The 15565-nt window shown below is 52.8% G+C and overlaps 1 protein-coding gene across 1 annotated transcript; it reads left to right on the top strand.

Annotated features, from left to right (window-relative positions):
• The first annotated feature begins 384 nt into the window (after nt 1–384).
• Nucleotides 385–14205, top strand: Siglec15 (sialic acid binding Ig like lectin 15). The gene is made up of 6 exons (XM_026398613.2): nt 385–436; nt 9204–9263; nt 9634–10017; nt 10918–11289; nt 12389–12419; nt 14124–14205. The coding sequence occupies exons 1-6, from the start codon at nt 385–387 to the stop codon at nt 14203–14205; spliced, it is 981 nt and encodes a 326-aa protein (XP_026254398.2).
• The last annotated feature ends 1360 nt before the right edge of the window (nt 14206–15565 follow it).

Here is a 15565-nt window from a genome sequence, read left to right as displayed (position 1 = left end):
TTAGTGAAAAAGGAGAAAAAAGAAGGTGGAGGGAGACGAAACCCATATGGTGCACTAAAATATAGGCACAGAGGGCAGGAAGGAAGGAAAGGCCCGGGCTGGTGCCACAGGACCCCTGCTTCCCCATCCACTTCCCTGTTTCCTGTGCTGGAAAACCATCCAGTGGTTCCCCTCTTGGTTTTCCGCATGACTAAACTGCACGGGTCCAGTCTAATCACACCCCCGGCTGCCTGGCTGCTTCATCCCAGTTCCTCCAGCTCCCAGAGCCAGCCGGGCCTGCAGCCCCGTGCCCATCCCCACCTACCGTGGCCACACCCGTGCCAAGCAGGTTCTCACTGGGGGCCTGGCTGGGTGTGGGGCTGCTGAGTCTCCAGATGCTGCAACATGGAAGGGTCCCTCCAACTCCTGGCCTGCTTGGTACTTGCTGTCCCAGTGGGTGAGTTTGCACTTATCGTTCAGGTCCAGAGTAGACAATCTTAGCTGTGCTCTTCTCTCTTGAAGCTTGAAAGGATGCTGGGTTTTCCCACAGCCTCCAGGTCTGCAGAGGAGAATTGTTCAAATCAGGGCTTTGCCTTAGGTTTCCTGGTGACTCGAGGCAGTCCCCTGATTTTCTGGGCCTCGGTGTCCCCCCCAGGAACAAAGGCCACCTATACCACACATTGCCCTGGGGGAATAATGGGCCTGGAATGGGGAAGACGGAGCTGAACAAATTTTGGATGTTGCTGTCATCCAAGTGTTTTATGTCCTAATGGGCACAGCCCCGAAGACAGGGGGAGGAGAGCTCGTGGCTGTTTGGGGAAGTGTGGAATAAGGAGTATGATTTTATGTGGGGAATTGGGCCAGTGATGGAGGCCACCCTGTCTCCCCAGCAGGAACACCAAGAGGTAAGTGGGAACTCCTTTGGCAGGTTGAGGTAGCAATGTCACTTAGCTCTGTAAATTGGTGTCCCTGGGAACTGCTCCTCAAAGGGTACAGGAACCCTCTACATCAGAATCCCAGGGGAGGGGCATTACTTAAAATACAGATTCTCTGGCTCCTCCCAAACCTGCAGAATCAGAATATCAGACAGCAGGGCCTGGGAATCTGCATTAGCAGCCACCTTCTTGAATGATTCTGATGCCTGCAGTTGAGGAGATAAATACAAAGGCCATTCTCGTGAGCCCCTCTCTCCACACCTAATCCTTTCCCCAGCCCCAGCCTGGGATGCCCCTCCCATCACTATGCTCCTGGACTTAGCTGTGTGCTATTGTGTGTATGGCCTGGTATTGCGATGTTCTGAGCTGTCAATCAACATTCTCAGTATGGGGTCTTGTCTCACAACTGATGATAAATTCCTAGGCCTTAAGCTCCTGTGCCTTCCTCTTTAGCATTTAACACAGTGTGGAGTCCCGTTCTGGTCTGATGTGTGATTCTTAGGAAGTACTGGGTGCTTGCTTGCTTCAGTAACTCCCATGAGCCTTGTGACCCTGCGAGAAACAAGCTATTTATGTTCCCTTTTCACAGTTGAAGAAACAAGCACAGAAAGGCTGGGTGGAGCCAGGATAGAAACCCACCCCAGGTGTGTGTGGCTCTGGGCTCCTCTCCCCACTCACACACGCTGTCACTTTCCCATGACAGGGACAGAGATCAGGAAGGGGCTCTCTTTCCCCAAGCTGACCTAACTCAGTCATCTTTCTGGGATGATTTAGGGATGGTCCCACTAAGAGGGTGGAGGTGGAGAAGGCGTCCCTGCTCACACCTGACTGGCAGACAGGAGCACTGTTAAGCACACAAGTGTTGATGTCAGGCACCACTTACAATCCTGGCTCTGCCATTCAGCAGTGGTGAGTTGTGGTAGGTGGTCTAACTTTCCTGGGCCCCATGGAATGGGGTCCCTGCCACTTCATGGTGGTGCAAGGCAGGATAACTGGATCCAGAACGAAGGCCCCACGCAGCTCCTGGGCCCAGCAGTTGCACAATGAGCAGCAGCAAAATGGGGCAGAGGCCACAGCGCAAGAGGGAGGCGGGGCTTTGGGCTCCAGTTTGGTTATTTTCCTCCTGCTGAGGGTCAGCTGCGGCGAATCAGTTAAAGACAAAAATACTTAGAGGAGGCACAGATAGGGCAGCTACGTGTTCAAGAACAAAAACCAAACCACACATCGGCTCTAGCTGTGTGGAGAGAAGAGGAGCCAGGCCAGGCCACCCACGCCCGCAGCCAGCTGGGCTGAGGAGAACCCTTTCCTCTACAGACCAGCAGCCACTGCGCTGTTAGAACCATGAGGCCAGTGAACCAGGGTGACCCGGGAACTGCATTTCTTGAAGTCCTTGTGTTGTTCACCTGTGAGCTCCCCACGTGCCTCAGCTAGAGGACACAGGCCATGTCTCCACTGCCACGTGCAAGCCACTGAGCTCCTATGCACAGGTGCCATGCTAACATGGGCCTGCTGGTCACAGTCACTGCCCTGTCCATGTCTGGGAGAGTGGGGTAGAACCTTGATGAAAGAGAAGCGGGAGGAATCCCATTTTCCATACCCTTCTCCATCCAAACACCCTAACCTTCAGGGGGCTCCCACATCGCCTCCCTTGTCTTTACCCTTCTCACTTCCACCAAATTCATTTTAGAAAACTGGAGAGGTGAGGCAGTTCAGAGTAGGGGGCAGCTGTGACCACCTCGGTGAGCTTGGAGGCCTCAGAGGTCCACAAGCCCGTGATACATGCAGGTGTGGTAGCTGCCATCCTCGGGGACCCCTTGTGCCAGGTTACTGACGAACAGCTTATTTTCTTTTTGCCATGACCTGCAAGGAGAGGAGTCTCGTTCCTGTTTCAGGGCATCTTGGCAAACCAAAGTGGCTTTGCTGGAACATCACAGCCTGAATGTGAAGGGAGTCCTTTCAGGACACACCCAGCTCCTCAAGCTATCCTGCCACCTACCTGGGAGCCGGGGTTGGATAAAGCCTGGTTCTAAGAGCTATTTACTTTACCAGTTCTGAATTAGTGCAGAAAAACAAATCAAAATGGCAAGAGAAATAGCAGCAGGCATCCAAGGACCTGGCAGCACTTATTTGGGAGGCAGGGAAAGGTCAGGGAGAAGATGGGCTGCTGTCATGGGGCCAGGAGGAAATGGGAGGGTTGAATGAACTGAGGCTCTTCTGCTCCCAAAGCCACTGTGGGCAGGTTTGCTCAACTGCGGAGTCCTACCCGGGAGGCAGAGGAGGGAAGAAGAGCAGGGCCTCCCTTCAGAACTCTGAAGGGCAGCACTGTGGTGGCACTGGCTGCAGGACACATGGGCAGCCTGTGACTGCATCTTCATCCGCTCATGTAGCAGGCCACATCCACGTCCACAACCAAATGGCTAGAGAGTCCAGAGTTCAAGGGGAGTTCAATGGCTCACCCTGGGGGCCGTCAGGACCAGCTAGGGCTTTCACTCCCACTCCCTCACACTCGCCCCTTCCTGGAACTTCCTGGGTCTGGTTTACACTGAGGGATGGAATTCCTACTTCCCCTTCCTCCTCTCTCCTCTGGTCTCTATTTCAGTCTCTATTCACCTTCTCTCCACTGATAACCTATCCTGACAGGCCATAAGCCCAGGAGAGAATCACTGAGAGCAAACTGAGGGACAGGAAGAAATAGAATGAAAGACCATATGCCCCAGGGACCCACACTGGTGAATACTGATGGTCAGGATGATCAAGGATCCTTGCCCCAAAACACTTCTCCTCGCCCTCCAGATTCTACAATGTCTGAGAAGCCACCACTAAATCTACTCCCCAGAATACCCATTGGCTGCCCAGGTAACCTCAAGAAGGATGGACACTTACAGATAGTTGAGCTTGTCATATTGGGTAAAGTCAACCGTGGGGTAGTAGCACTGAAGCACAGAAGGTTTTTGAAGGGCCTGATTCTGAGTACCAGGACATCATCTCTCCTGGAGTCACAGTCAGTGACTTCCACCTGGCCTTATCCCTCCCCTGCCCTCAAAATCCATAACTTGCTCCTTCCAGAAAACTGTGCTATAAAGCCTACCCCAGCAGACCTAATTCTTGTTATAGCGCCATTCTGTGAGGACACCCACTGCTCTAGCCATTGTCCCACAGTGACCACCATGGGGCTCAATTTCCTCTCTGTGATACCCTAGGGAGGTTCTTCAATGCTAGACACTATGAAAACATCAAAAGAGCAGGGTGCCAGGTCACACACCTACTCAAGAGGCTGAGACAGGAGGATTGTAAGTTCAAGGTCAGCCTGGGCAAACTAGCAAGGCCCTGCCTCAAAATAAAAAAGACTGAGGATGTAGCTCAGTGGTAGGGCACCCCGGGTCCAATCCCCAGTACTAAAAAGAAAAAAAAAATCAAAAGATGCATGGACATTGCCTGACTCCACTTTGCCATGAAACCAATAAGCAGCTTCCTCTGTAGTTAATGGAAGTGTGACTACATTTGCCACCCCACAGGTGAGCCACAGAGAGGCAAATTCCTGCCTCCTTCCTCATCCAAGCACTGGTGGAAATCTTTAGTCAGCTGTGGCCTAAACCAAGGCTTCTATTTCTGATCCCTTCCAGTTGTGGCTCTCCCCCATTCCCTTTCTGTAGCTGTGTTCTTTTTTCCTCCAGAGGTGAGTTCCTTCTTACCTCTGGTGCAGGGCTCTGGGCTCTAACCAACTCTTCCCTAGGTGAATCACCATTGTGATTATGTGGGAGCTCTGTTCCTGTTTAATCAGCTGTCAGGAGGAGGCACACAGGGAGCCACATGGAGTGTTTAGTTAATGGCTATGAAAGGGTGGGCGTGAGCGTGAGTGCATCTTTCTGGGCAGCTGAGTTTTCTGGCTAGCTAGTGGCTTCTTCCTTTTTTTTTTTTTTTTTTTGGTACTGGAGATTGAACCTGGGGATACTTAAACACTAAGTCACATTCCCAGCCCTTTTTTGTGTTTCATTTAGAGACAGAGTCTCACTGAGTTGCTTAGGGCCTCACTAAGTTGCCTAGGCTGGCTTTGAACTCATGATCCTCCTGCCTCACAACCTCCCAAATTGGTGGGATTAGTGCCCAGCCACTAGTGGCTTATTTTTAAGTACCTAAAAGTCTTTATTTTATGTAGACATATTTCTAAAATATTTTATGTGCTTCCTTGTCATTTTATCCAGATTTGGCTTTCAGACAGATTTTTAGACTTGAAAGTTACTTTATTAAACATCTAGAAACTTCATTGCATAAATGGGTCTTCTGAGGCAGAGGGCTACAGCAACATAGCTAAGGTCCCCAAAGACAGCTCCAGAGCCTCAGTCAAAGCCCTGACACTCCATCAAAGGGACACACAACTAAGGCAAGGCATATTGTGACAATAAACTTTCCCATAGTGACTCAGGTCATCACGTATGCACCAGTTTCAGTAGCCTTCTGCAGTGTCATAGTGACTCGGGCTCATCTCCAACAGTCCTTTGACACTGTACTTTATCATTTATGTCCCAGGCTATCTTTTCATTATTTTGACTGACCCCCCTGCTCTCTGAGTGAGTGGCAACATCCTGTCTTGCTGCCTTCAATGGTTTGGTTTGCCTCCTACAAACCAAAACCACCTTCTAGCTTCTCAGTTTCTACTTCCCTGGGCTGGAAACATAAATAAACTAGTTAGAATTGTGTATACATTAAAAACAAGCAGTGGCAGAGAGTACTGTTAACATACTAAGGCGGGCATTGCCATGGCAGCTGTATCCCCGACACCCAGCACAGTATATTTGACAATAAACTCTCAGTAAATGTGATGGAGTAGATAATTAATTGACTATATGACCAGTTTGCAGGTGAGCAGAGGATGAGGACCAGGCTGTTCACTCTAGCTGCTCTAGGACAAGGTGGGGACTGAGTCTTTGAACCCCATGCATCACCTGGGCACGTCTCTGCTTAGCAGCCCTTCCCTACTCTGTTCACACTCCTTTGAACACTCTCCAGTGAGGGAAAGGAACTAACACCCTGGCCGTGTCAGACAGACAAAGAAGGTGATCTACCCAGGTGGTTTCATTCAGTTCTTCGTCCTCTGAGGATGCTGCTATGTCCTCCACTTTGCAGCAGAGGGACCCTAACCTGGATTTCAGGAACTTGCCTAGTGATTACCCAGTACATGAAGGAGCCCAGACCAGTGCCAGGCATAGATCAGGTGTTTGATAAAAGTCTAATGAAAGAATGGCCAGAGGGAGGATGGTCTCCTAGGTCCAGCTGTGCCAGAGCTGTCCTGATCCCCACCATCCCTCTGGCCCACCACAGAGCGGCAGTATTTTAGACAACTGGGAGAATGTGGGTCTCCCGTTGACCCCTGGAGGTTGACAGACATGAGGCAGACAGATTATATGGTCCCTTACGATAAGTTTCCAAATGAATAATCCCCCCTGCCCTGTTTTAGAAGCTGGCATGAGCTACCCAAGGCAGTGGTAAATGTCACTAGATGCTGGAGGCTTGGGTTCCTGCTAAAGCAAATGCCTCTGTTCCCCAGGCAATTCCACTGGGGCCTTTCCACCCTCTCTTCGAATCCCTGGAGCAGGCTCATCCAAAGTTCTCTGTGTAAGTGACAGCACAGGCACTGCCTCTCTGGACCCTGTGAGCAGGCAAACACCAAGCACACATCTACCAGGAGCCAAGGTCAGAACCGGTGATGAAAGGGCCTCTGTGTTCCCCTTCCACTCCTGGAGCAAAACCCAGCCAGGAGGGCGGGTCCAGGCCTGCCACATTGCAGAGTATTTTCAAACCAGGCCTTGGGCAACGGGATGCAGGGATTAAGGCAAGAACGTGAACAAGGGGACAGAGCTTCCCAGGGGCGAGCCACAGCTCTGCTACCTGTAGGTGAAATAACTTTGCCAAGTAACTCAGGCTATGAAAGCCCCAGTTCCCCCTTCTCTAAAGAGGAGCTGATCATAGCATCTCATGGGGCAGCTGTGAATTTTAAACAAGTGAGGAGCGAATCTCCCAATAATCCCCCACTCTTCAGCTGTCTGGCCTCCTTACCCGCTCCTGCCTGCAACCTCTGTGTCCTCTGTGCCTTGTAGCTTTGCTTTGCTGTTCCCTTTTCCTAGAATGCCACCCCCAGGCTCAGGGACATGCCATCCTTTCTCTAGGCTCTGCAAACACACAACTCCTCTCTCATGGATTCTCCAATCCCTGCCAACCCAGTAGCTGCATACCCCCTCTCCACTGCCCCACCCACTCCTTCCACCATGGCCCCCCTCCCTTCTGCTGAGTCATAGCAATTCAGTTCAGCATGGAGGACCACATGCTGGACCACAGTGACACAAACAAGACCACAGGGACATGGATCCTGCCCTTCCACAGCTTCTTGCAGGCATCACAGAGCCAGGCATGAAACATACACAGGCAATGTCTAGGCTGAGAAAGTGCCCATGCCAGCCCTGAGGCACAGGGGAAAGACACCAGAGCCAGGTCTGGGCTCAGGAAAGGTCTCCTTCTGCAGGGACAACTCAGCAAAAATTGAGGATGAGTGATAATGGGCCAGGAACCACATTCAGACAGCAGGAACATTGTTCAGGTTCACCATGGAACACCTGGCAGGCTCATGGAATTAATAACGTGCTCACAGATCTGTCTCCTTTTCTGAGCCATGAGCTCTAGCAGGCTGACAAGGTCTCTTGTTCATCTTTGGCACCGCAGCTCATATTCCAGTGCCTGACATGGAGTGGGAAAGTATTCAATAAATGTTGGCCGAATTGGCAAATGTTCGCCGAACTGACAAATGTTCAGCAAACAATACAGAGGGGATTGTGCCTGGATCCTCAATGCCTGCAAGATGCAAGAGATCAGAAGAGGCTGAGATCACAGGGAGTGGGCAGTTGATAGGGAACTGAGACAGGCCAGAGCCTTAAGACTGGGGAGACACTTTCTGCAGCAGGCACAGCCCTTTGATTATGAACCACTAAGCAAACAAGCTCTTTCTAGGGATCAATGTCAAATCCTCCACGTGGATGAAAAAATATAATTCCCCTAGTTCGGAACGAAAGAGATTAGGCCCCCAAACAGGTTCCGTGAAGAAGCACTGTGGTTGTACTTGATGGTGAGTGGGTGTGAGCCCACAGGGTTTCTTGAAGGCACAGCTCCCACAGCCTGAAGCCGCACTGTGGGGTTTACATCACTGTGCAGGTGCACAGCCCGGCAGCCACCTGGGTCAGGACACTGACTCCTTGAGGGGTAGGTGAAGGACTGGGACTTTTCCATCAGAAAAGAGAAGTCACAATGGATACAGGATGGCTGGGGTGAGATCCCAGGGGAAGATGTGCATGCTCCAAACAGCAATGGCGGCCCTGAGGGTGAATATAGATGTTGGTTCTGTGCAGGAAGAATGTCTTCACCTCTAGGTTACTCATTGGTGGGTGGTCTGCAACAAGTGGGCTGAGGAAATTCCTGACCAAGGAGTGAGTGGTGCTAAATTACATCAAAGAGCAAAGAGCACTGGGTTTGGAGTCTGAAAAACTAGGTTTCTCCCACTTGCTACCTCTGTGACTGTAACAGAATCTTCCTCCCCTTTCTCCCCCTTGGTGCTTTGAGGGTCACATGCAAGGTATATGTGAAAGAGCTGTGTAAACTGCAATGCCCAATACCACTCCTTCTAAAGGTCCCTTTTGTGTGCCACACCCCAGGGCACTAGCTGGGCAGGATTAGAATCCTCCCTCCCTCCCTCCCTCCTAACGGAGGCACCACCCCTGACCTGATCCTCAACACACAGCCCTGGGACTCTCCAGTCCTGGTTCAGCTGGGGACAGAGCTCAGCTCTACATTCTTCAGTGTTCATAAGATGGGAGGTGGGAAAACAGTCCAAAAGCACATGCATAGGGCCACGGGTCAATAGAGCAGCTGCTACTCCAGCCTCTCTGCTCCCTGCCTGGGGACTAGCCTTTTGGGAAGTCAGTCAGGGCACAGTCCACCGGGTTGACCTGAATTCCAGAGGAATACTGTCCACTGGCTCAACCCATCAAAACATTGGCAGACAAAGGAAAGAGGAGAAGGAGTGAATGAGAATCCAGAAGGGTAAATATGTCAAGGGCTGCAGTGACCTCCCAGGGAGTGTTGGTGTTCTCAGATGTTCCCCAAGCCTCTAGTGAACTACAGTGCACATTGGAGCAAGAAAGTCCCAAGTGTGAATGCCAACTTTGCTTAGCTGTGTGACCTCAGTTAACCTCTCTGTGCCTCAGTTTAACAACATGTAACAGGGATGATCATGCTTACCTCTAGGATCACTCGTGAGAACTAAAAGAGATACTACGGGGAATTTACTCCACACCGAGGGGCACAGTAAGTGCTTTTTCCTCTTATCGCCATCTTGGGGATCTTGCAACTCTGTAGTAACTTCGGAGAACCAGGACTTCCACAACAGAGCAGGTGTCAGGGAAAAGCTAAAGGGAAGAGTACAGAGGCACTGGGCCTGTAGCCGAGGTGGAGACCTCCAGGAATGAGGCAGATGATCCCAGGAAGAGGATGGGGGTCCCTGTCATGGAAGTACAGGCTGGGGAGATTCCTCTCAAGTCAGGAAATGGGGTGCCAGGTTCCCTGGGGGAGGGGAAGGTGCTTCCTGAGTCCTGGGGTTCCAGGGCCCTGCGGATAGAGATGCTCTGGAGACTGGGGATGGGTCCCAGGCCACCCTGACGCTCCCCACGGTCCGCAGGCCCGCCAGCGCAGCGCTGGTCCATGCAGGTGCCGGCGGAGGTGAGCGCAGTGGCGGGCGATGCAGCAGTGCTGCCCTGCACCTTCACGCACCCGCACCGCCATTACGACGGGCCGCTGACCGCCATCTGGCGCGCGAGCGAGCCCTATGCGGGCCCGCAGGTGTTCCGGTGCTCGGCGGCCCGCGGCAGCGAACTCTGCCAGACAGCGCTGAGCCTGCACGGCCGCTTCCGCCTTCTGGGCAACCCACGCCACAACGACCTGTCGCTGCGCGTCGAGCGCCTCGCGCTGGCCGACGATGGCCGCTACTTCTGCCGCATCGAGTTCTCCGGGGACGTCCACGACCGCTACGAGAGCCGCCACGGGGTCTGGCTGCGCGTCTCGGGTGAGGCTGGCGGGCGGCCAGGGCCACATGGGGGCAAATGGTTTTCTCCTTCCCAGTCCGGCTGCTGCGGCGTGCACGCGGCTGCGACAGGGAGGCAACAAGATCTGTCCCCGCTCATCCACCCCAGGGGCTCTCAAAACTTAGTGGCTAAGGGCGACCTGGGAACTTGTCAGAAATGCAAAATTTTGTTCGCAGAAAGGATTGAGGTGGGACCCCGGGAATAAGCAATGTAATGCAACTCAGAGAGTGAGTGTCCCCAGAAACTGGCAGACAAAGGGAAGAGAAAAAGGAAGAACCATAATCTTCACTATGACAAGGGCTGCAATGATTTGCACTGAAGGACATCGCATTCCTCCTCCCAAGAGGTGCACAGGGACCCCACCCCCACCCCCCCACCCCCGCCAAGTGCTTGGCACTTGGCTAGATTAAGATACAAAGATGCCTGAAGCAGGTCCTGGTCCCTAGATCAGTAGCTCTCCACTGTGGCACCAACCCTGCGCTAGGACAATAATGAATGACCATTTAATGAGCACTTGCTACGAGGCCAGGCCCTAGTCCAATCACGCCACAAGTATGGATTTGCTAAATCTCAACAACCCCACGAGGCAGGTTCTATTGACGATCCCCGTTTTACACAAGGACAAACTGAGGCAAAGAGAAATGGAATGGTTTGTCCAAGGCTACAGCTGTTTTGGGAGCCTGGCATCCTGGCACCCAGGAGACCACATGTCCTCCTTGAGGTCCCTGCACCTCACTCCTAGAGTACTGGCGTCCTAAGGGCACGCGGGAGGGAGGGGTGCCTCTTGCCCGCTTCTCTGTCACTGCACTAGGCTTTCTCCCTCTCCCCTGGGCCGCCGCTCCGTGACCGGTGACATCGTCCCCCTTTTCCCTTCCCCACAGGCGCACCACGAATCGTCAACATCTCGGTGCTGCCGAGCCCTACGCACGCCTTCCGTGCGCTCTGCACGGCTGAAGGGGAGCCGCCGCCTGCCCTCGCCTGGTCCGGCCCGGCCCTGGGCAACCACTCCGCGGCGGTGCCGGGACAGAGTCACGGTTACCGGGTGACTGCCGAGCTCTCCGCGCTGACCCACGACGGCCGCTACACTTGTACGGCCGCCAACAGCCTGGGCCACGCGGAGGCCAGCGTCTACTTGTTCCGCTTCCGCGGCGCCACCGGGGCCTCGGCGATCGCGCTCCTGCTGGGTGCGCTGGGCCTGAAGGCTCTGCTGCTGCTGGGCGTTCTGGCCGCTCTCGCCACCCGCCGCCGGCTAGGTGGGTGTGCCAAAGACCCGGGGAGGTGCGAGAGGGCGGGCTGGGGCTGTCCCCTCAGGCGAGATCGGCCTGCTGACCAGCCGGCTTGACACAACCAGAACGTCCATTTTGCACCTGTGCTTAGGCTCGCTTTCTTCTCCCTGCATGGAGCCCAGGAGGTGGGAGCCAGGGCGAGTCGGATTTCACAGCTAGGAAGGTTAAGTACCCTGCCTTTTACCTGGAGTCACTGATACAGAGATTCAGCCACGTCTGGCCCTGGAGTCGCCGCTTTACCACCACCTTAAACCCTTAAGCCGCAGGCTTTCCCAGAAGGCACCTTCCATTGTGTTACTACAAGCATCCTGAGAACCAGCTTTGGGGTGCATGGGGCTGGGATGCCCCCCACGGGAGACTGATGAGTCAGCACAGCTTTGCAGGGCACTGTGAGAGGGATCACTTAGATCCCACTAACGCAGAAGCCAGGGGATGGTGTTCTATTCTGGTGTGGCCAGGAGGGAAGGACTTGCCCAAGAAGTGAGGTGGGAGCCAAGCCAAAAAATCTAAATACACATGAGCTCGGAAAGCAAGGAGCAAAATGTGCACCTGGCAGAGGGGACAGCATGTGCAAAAGTCTGGCAACTTGAACTGGCAGGTCTCTAGAGAGCTGCCACACTGCTGCTGAGCTGGGTGACAAATTTGTTGTGTCCCCAGGTTCTCAGTCCTCCCAGGCTGATAGCACTAGCCTCCAAATGTAGGGAAAGAAATCCAAAATTTGCCACCGTTACCTGGCTGCTGTCCTTGCTGTGGCCATCCTGGCATTCTTGCTGGTTCTGCAAAGTCACCAAGCATTTCATGCCTATGCTGGGGGGGGGGTGCTTAGAAAGTCATCATTTTTTCTTTCTGGTGAACAGCCCCTCACTCTGTCATTTTCCTTCTTTACTTGTGATCCTCTTTCAGGTGGAGGGCTTCATGTCACCTCCCCACACCCTGCTCCTCTGCTGTCTGCCACGTGTCTCCTTGGGACCATTCTACACCGTGGGGTGTAGTGGGGGGTGGGTGTAGGCATGTAGGCTGGATGCTGCAGGCATACTTATAACTCCTTGTTCTTTCCCCCACACAGAGCACCCGGTCACCCAGGACACCCCTCCGAGGTAAGTGTGCTCATTGCCTCCCCTGTTTCACCCCACCTGGTCCCACTGGCCAGGGGGGTGCCAGCTTCTCAGACTGTAGCACAAGGAGAAAGAACAGGCTAAGGGAAGGGCCAGAGTCCCCAACCAGGGTCTGGGCCTACCTCACAGCCTGCCTCAGTAGAGCACACCATTCTTTGGATAGATCAGGGAGCTGTTCCTCTAGCCGCCCCGCCTCCCGCCTGCTGTCCATGGTGCTGAGGAGTGACACCTCCAGGCTTTTTGGTCTTATAGTCCGCCAGGATTCTGGAACAGGCAATCCCACCATGGGGACATTTATTCTCTCAGGCCCTCTGCTGAAGGCTTCCCACACAAAATGTCATTAGAAGTTTTAGGATCTGGCTTAGATGAGAGATCTGGGAATCCCAGCTAGGAAGACATTGACCAGAGGTCATGCTGTCCTCTGTGGTGTCCACCCAAGTGAAGCCCTGTGTTGAAGGAAGAAAGAACTGAGTTCTAGCTGGGTGCAGTGGTGTATGCCTGTAATCACAGTGGCTTGGAAGGCTGAGGCAGGAGGATCTCGAGTTCAAAGCCAGCCTCAGCAACTTAGCAAGGTCCTAAGTAACTCAGTGAGACCCTATCTTTAAACAAAATATTTAAAAGGCTCAGTGGTTAAGTGCCCCTGGGTTCAGTTCCTGGTATTAAAAAAAAAAAAAAACAGTTCTAGATACTGGGTACCCTGTGCTGGATGCTGGTGGGGGTAGGGTACAGTCCTTCCAGGCCCTCAGATGAGCCTAGCCCCTTCTCCAGCTGAATGCTCAAGCATCTCCTGCAGTGTTGATCTGTCACATATCCCCCCCCTTTTTTTTGCTAACGTACTATTGAACCAAGTCCCCTAAATTAGGAAGCCAGCTGTTGTTTAATCATTTAACAAACATCCAAGTGCCCCCTATGTAGCAAGCACTGATTTGGAAACTAAAGAGAGAAAATCCCTGAACTCACGCTCCATAATGGAGAATTTTAATAAACACATACACAAATCATGTTAGACTACAAAAAAGGGCTGTAAAAAGTGAATGAAGTGGTGAAGCTGAGCCCTCGGAGACAGGGTGACCATGGGCTGGGGATGTGGCTCTTAGGAAACCTGAAGCTGGAGGCTGGAGCCAGGAGGGCAGGGGCTGGGGCAATCTGAGGAGGGAAAAGGCGATGGGAAGGCACAGTTGGGACTCAGAAGGGAGGCAGCGAGGCCAGAGCATGGATGTGAAGTGGGCAGGTGGGGCTGGAGGTACTATTCTGGATGGTCTGGGAGAATAGTTTCAGCAGGAATGGCCCCAACTGAACAAGGAGGGAGGAGGCCATGTGGCTGCGTGGACAGAGGTGTCACAACTGGAGGTGGGGAGATGGAAGGTGAGGCTTGCTTGAGGACGGGGTAGCAGCATGTGAGAGAGGGAGCCAGGACACCCGGGGTTGGAGCTTGAGCCCAGGAATTCTTACCAAGGTGATAGGGAAGAGGAGCAGCTGGGGAGGCCTTGGAGGTTTGAGATACCTGCCAGGATATCTCCAGCAGAAGTCTGGAAAGATGAAGGGACTTGGATACAGGGTCTGGAGGTCAGGGACATGGAGCTGGTTTGTGGAGCCTCTGAAGAGATTACTTGGAGGTGGTAGAGACTGATCCTAGCTGCTAGTTGCCTCTCACTGGGTGGTCAGTTCACTTTCTCCTGTCTGCAGGCCCCAGACTCAAGAATCCAATTATGAAAATTTGAGCCAGATGAACCCCCGGGGCCCAACAGCTGCCACATGTTCCCCATGAGGAGCCCCTCGGCCACCAGCATCATTTTGCACACGAAGTGAAGGCCAGCATGAGGTTTGGTTCCCAGGCAGCCCCCACCAGGTGACCCCCAAGGTGGCCTTTACTGAACATCTTTGAGCCCCTGTGATATTTATTCTAGTGGAGCAAGCATTCTGAAAGCGTGTGTGTGTGTACATGTGAACCTCAGCAGGAAACTTCCAGAACAGCTCCCCTCATCCTTAATTATCTAGGACAGGAAACAGACCATAGGGTCTGGAGGCCCAGGCTCCATCCTGCTCTGTCGACAAACTACTGTGTGGACCAGGGCACTTTCTTCCACTCACTGGGTCTCAACTTATCCACTGCTTAACAGGGTAAACCACATCCCCCCCCCCCCGAATGGTAGGTCTAGCAAGATCTGAAGAATCTGAGGAGTCCGTGTGGCTGCGTGGACAGAGGTGACACAAGTGGAGGTGGGGAGATGGAAGGTGGGGCTTGCCTGAGGACAAGGCTAGATGTGATGGGACTTTGGAGAGTATGAGCCTATCTCAGGTGTGGGCCTTTGGATGTGCAGAGTTCCTGAATGAATGTGGCCCTCTCAGCAGCCTTGTGGGGAACAAAGCCCACAAGAGAAAACAAAAGATGAGGGTGTGCAAACTGTGGCCAGAGGAAGAGCAAATTCTGGAAACCTGGTAGCATGGGAAGACCTGGAGTCCTACCTTCTTCCATCTCCACTGTGACTGTCCTGCACCCTCTGCCCACCTCTTGCTACCTCGAGCTGGGACCCCAAGGAAAGGAAATCAAAGACCGTTCTCTCAAAGCATCTGAAAGCTTTTGTCTCAGGTACTGAAAGCTGGAAGCCCCAAGGAAAGCTCTGGATACCCATGAATTAAGAAGCTACAAGAGGCATTTTGTCCCGTGCTTGGAACCCCAGCCACTCCAGAGGCTGAGGCAGGACAGCAAGTTTGAGGTCTAAACCTAGTGAAACTCTTTTAAAATAAAATAATAAAATTGAAAAATGTAAAGGGCAAAAAAAAAGAAGAAAGAAAAAGAAAGAAAGAAGAAGGAAGGAAGGAAGGAAGGAAGGAAGGAAGGAAGGAAGGAAGGAAGGAAGGAAGGAAGGAAGAAGTAAAGGGCTGTGGATAGAGCTCAGTGATAGAGCAACGTACCTACCATGGTAAGGCGCTGGGTTCCATTCCCAGTACCATAAAAGGAAAAACAAAAACAAAAACCCAATTACTGATATCGCTGGTATCCACGAGTCCTGCTTCTTCACATGTTGAAGAATGACATTAGAGAACACGCGGAAGCAAACACATAAAGCAGGATTTAATGGAAAAGAGGTATCCTAGACTTCTCTGGGTTGGAGAAGGGGGACATA

Source organism: Urocitellus parryii, chromosome 13, assembly GCF_045843805.1.
Source record: "Urocitellus parryii isolate mUroPar1 chromosome 13, mUroPar1.hap1, whole genome shotgun sequence".
In the NCBI taxonomy this organism is placed as follows: Eukaryota; Metazoa; Chordata; class Mammalia; order Rodentia; family Sciuridae; genus Urocitellus; species Urocitellus parryii.
Note: the sequence above shows the minus strand (reverse complement) of the source record. Positions and strands in the feature narration are given on the sequence as shown.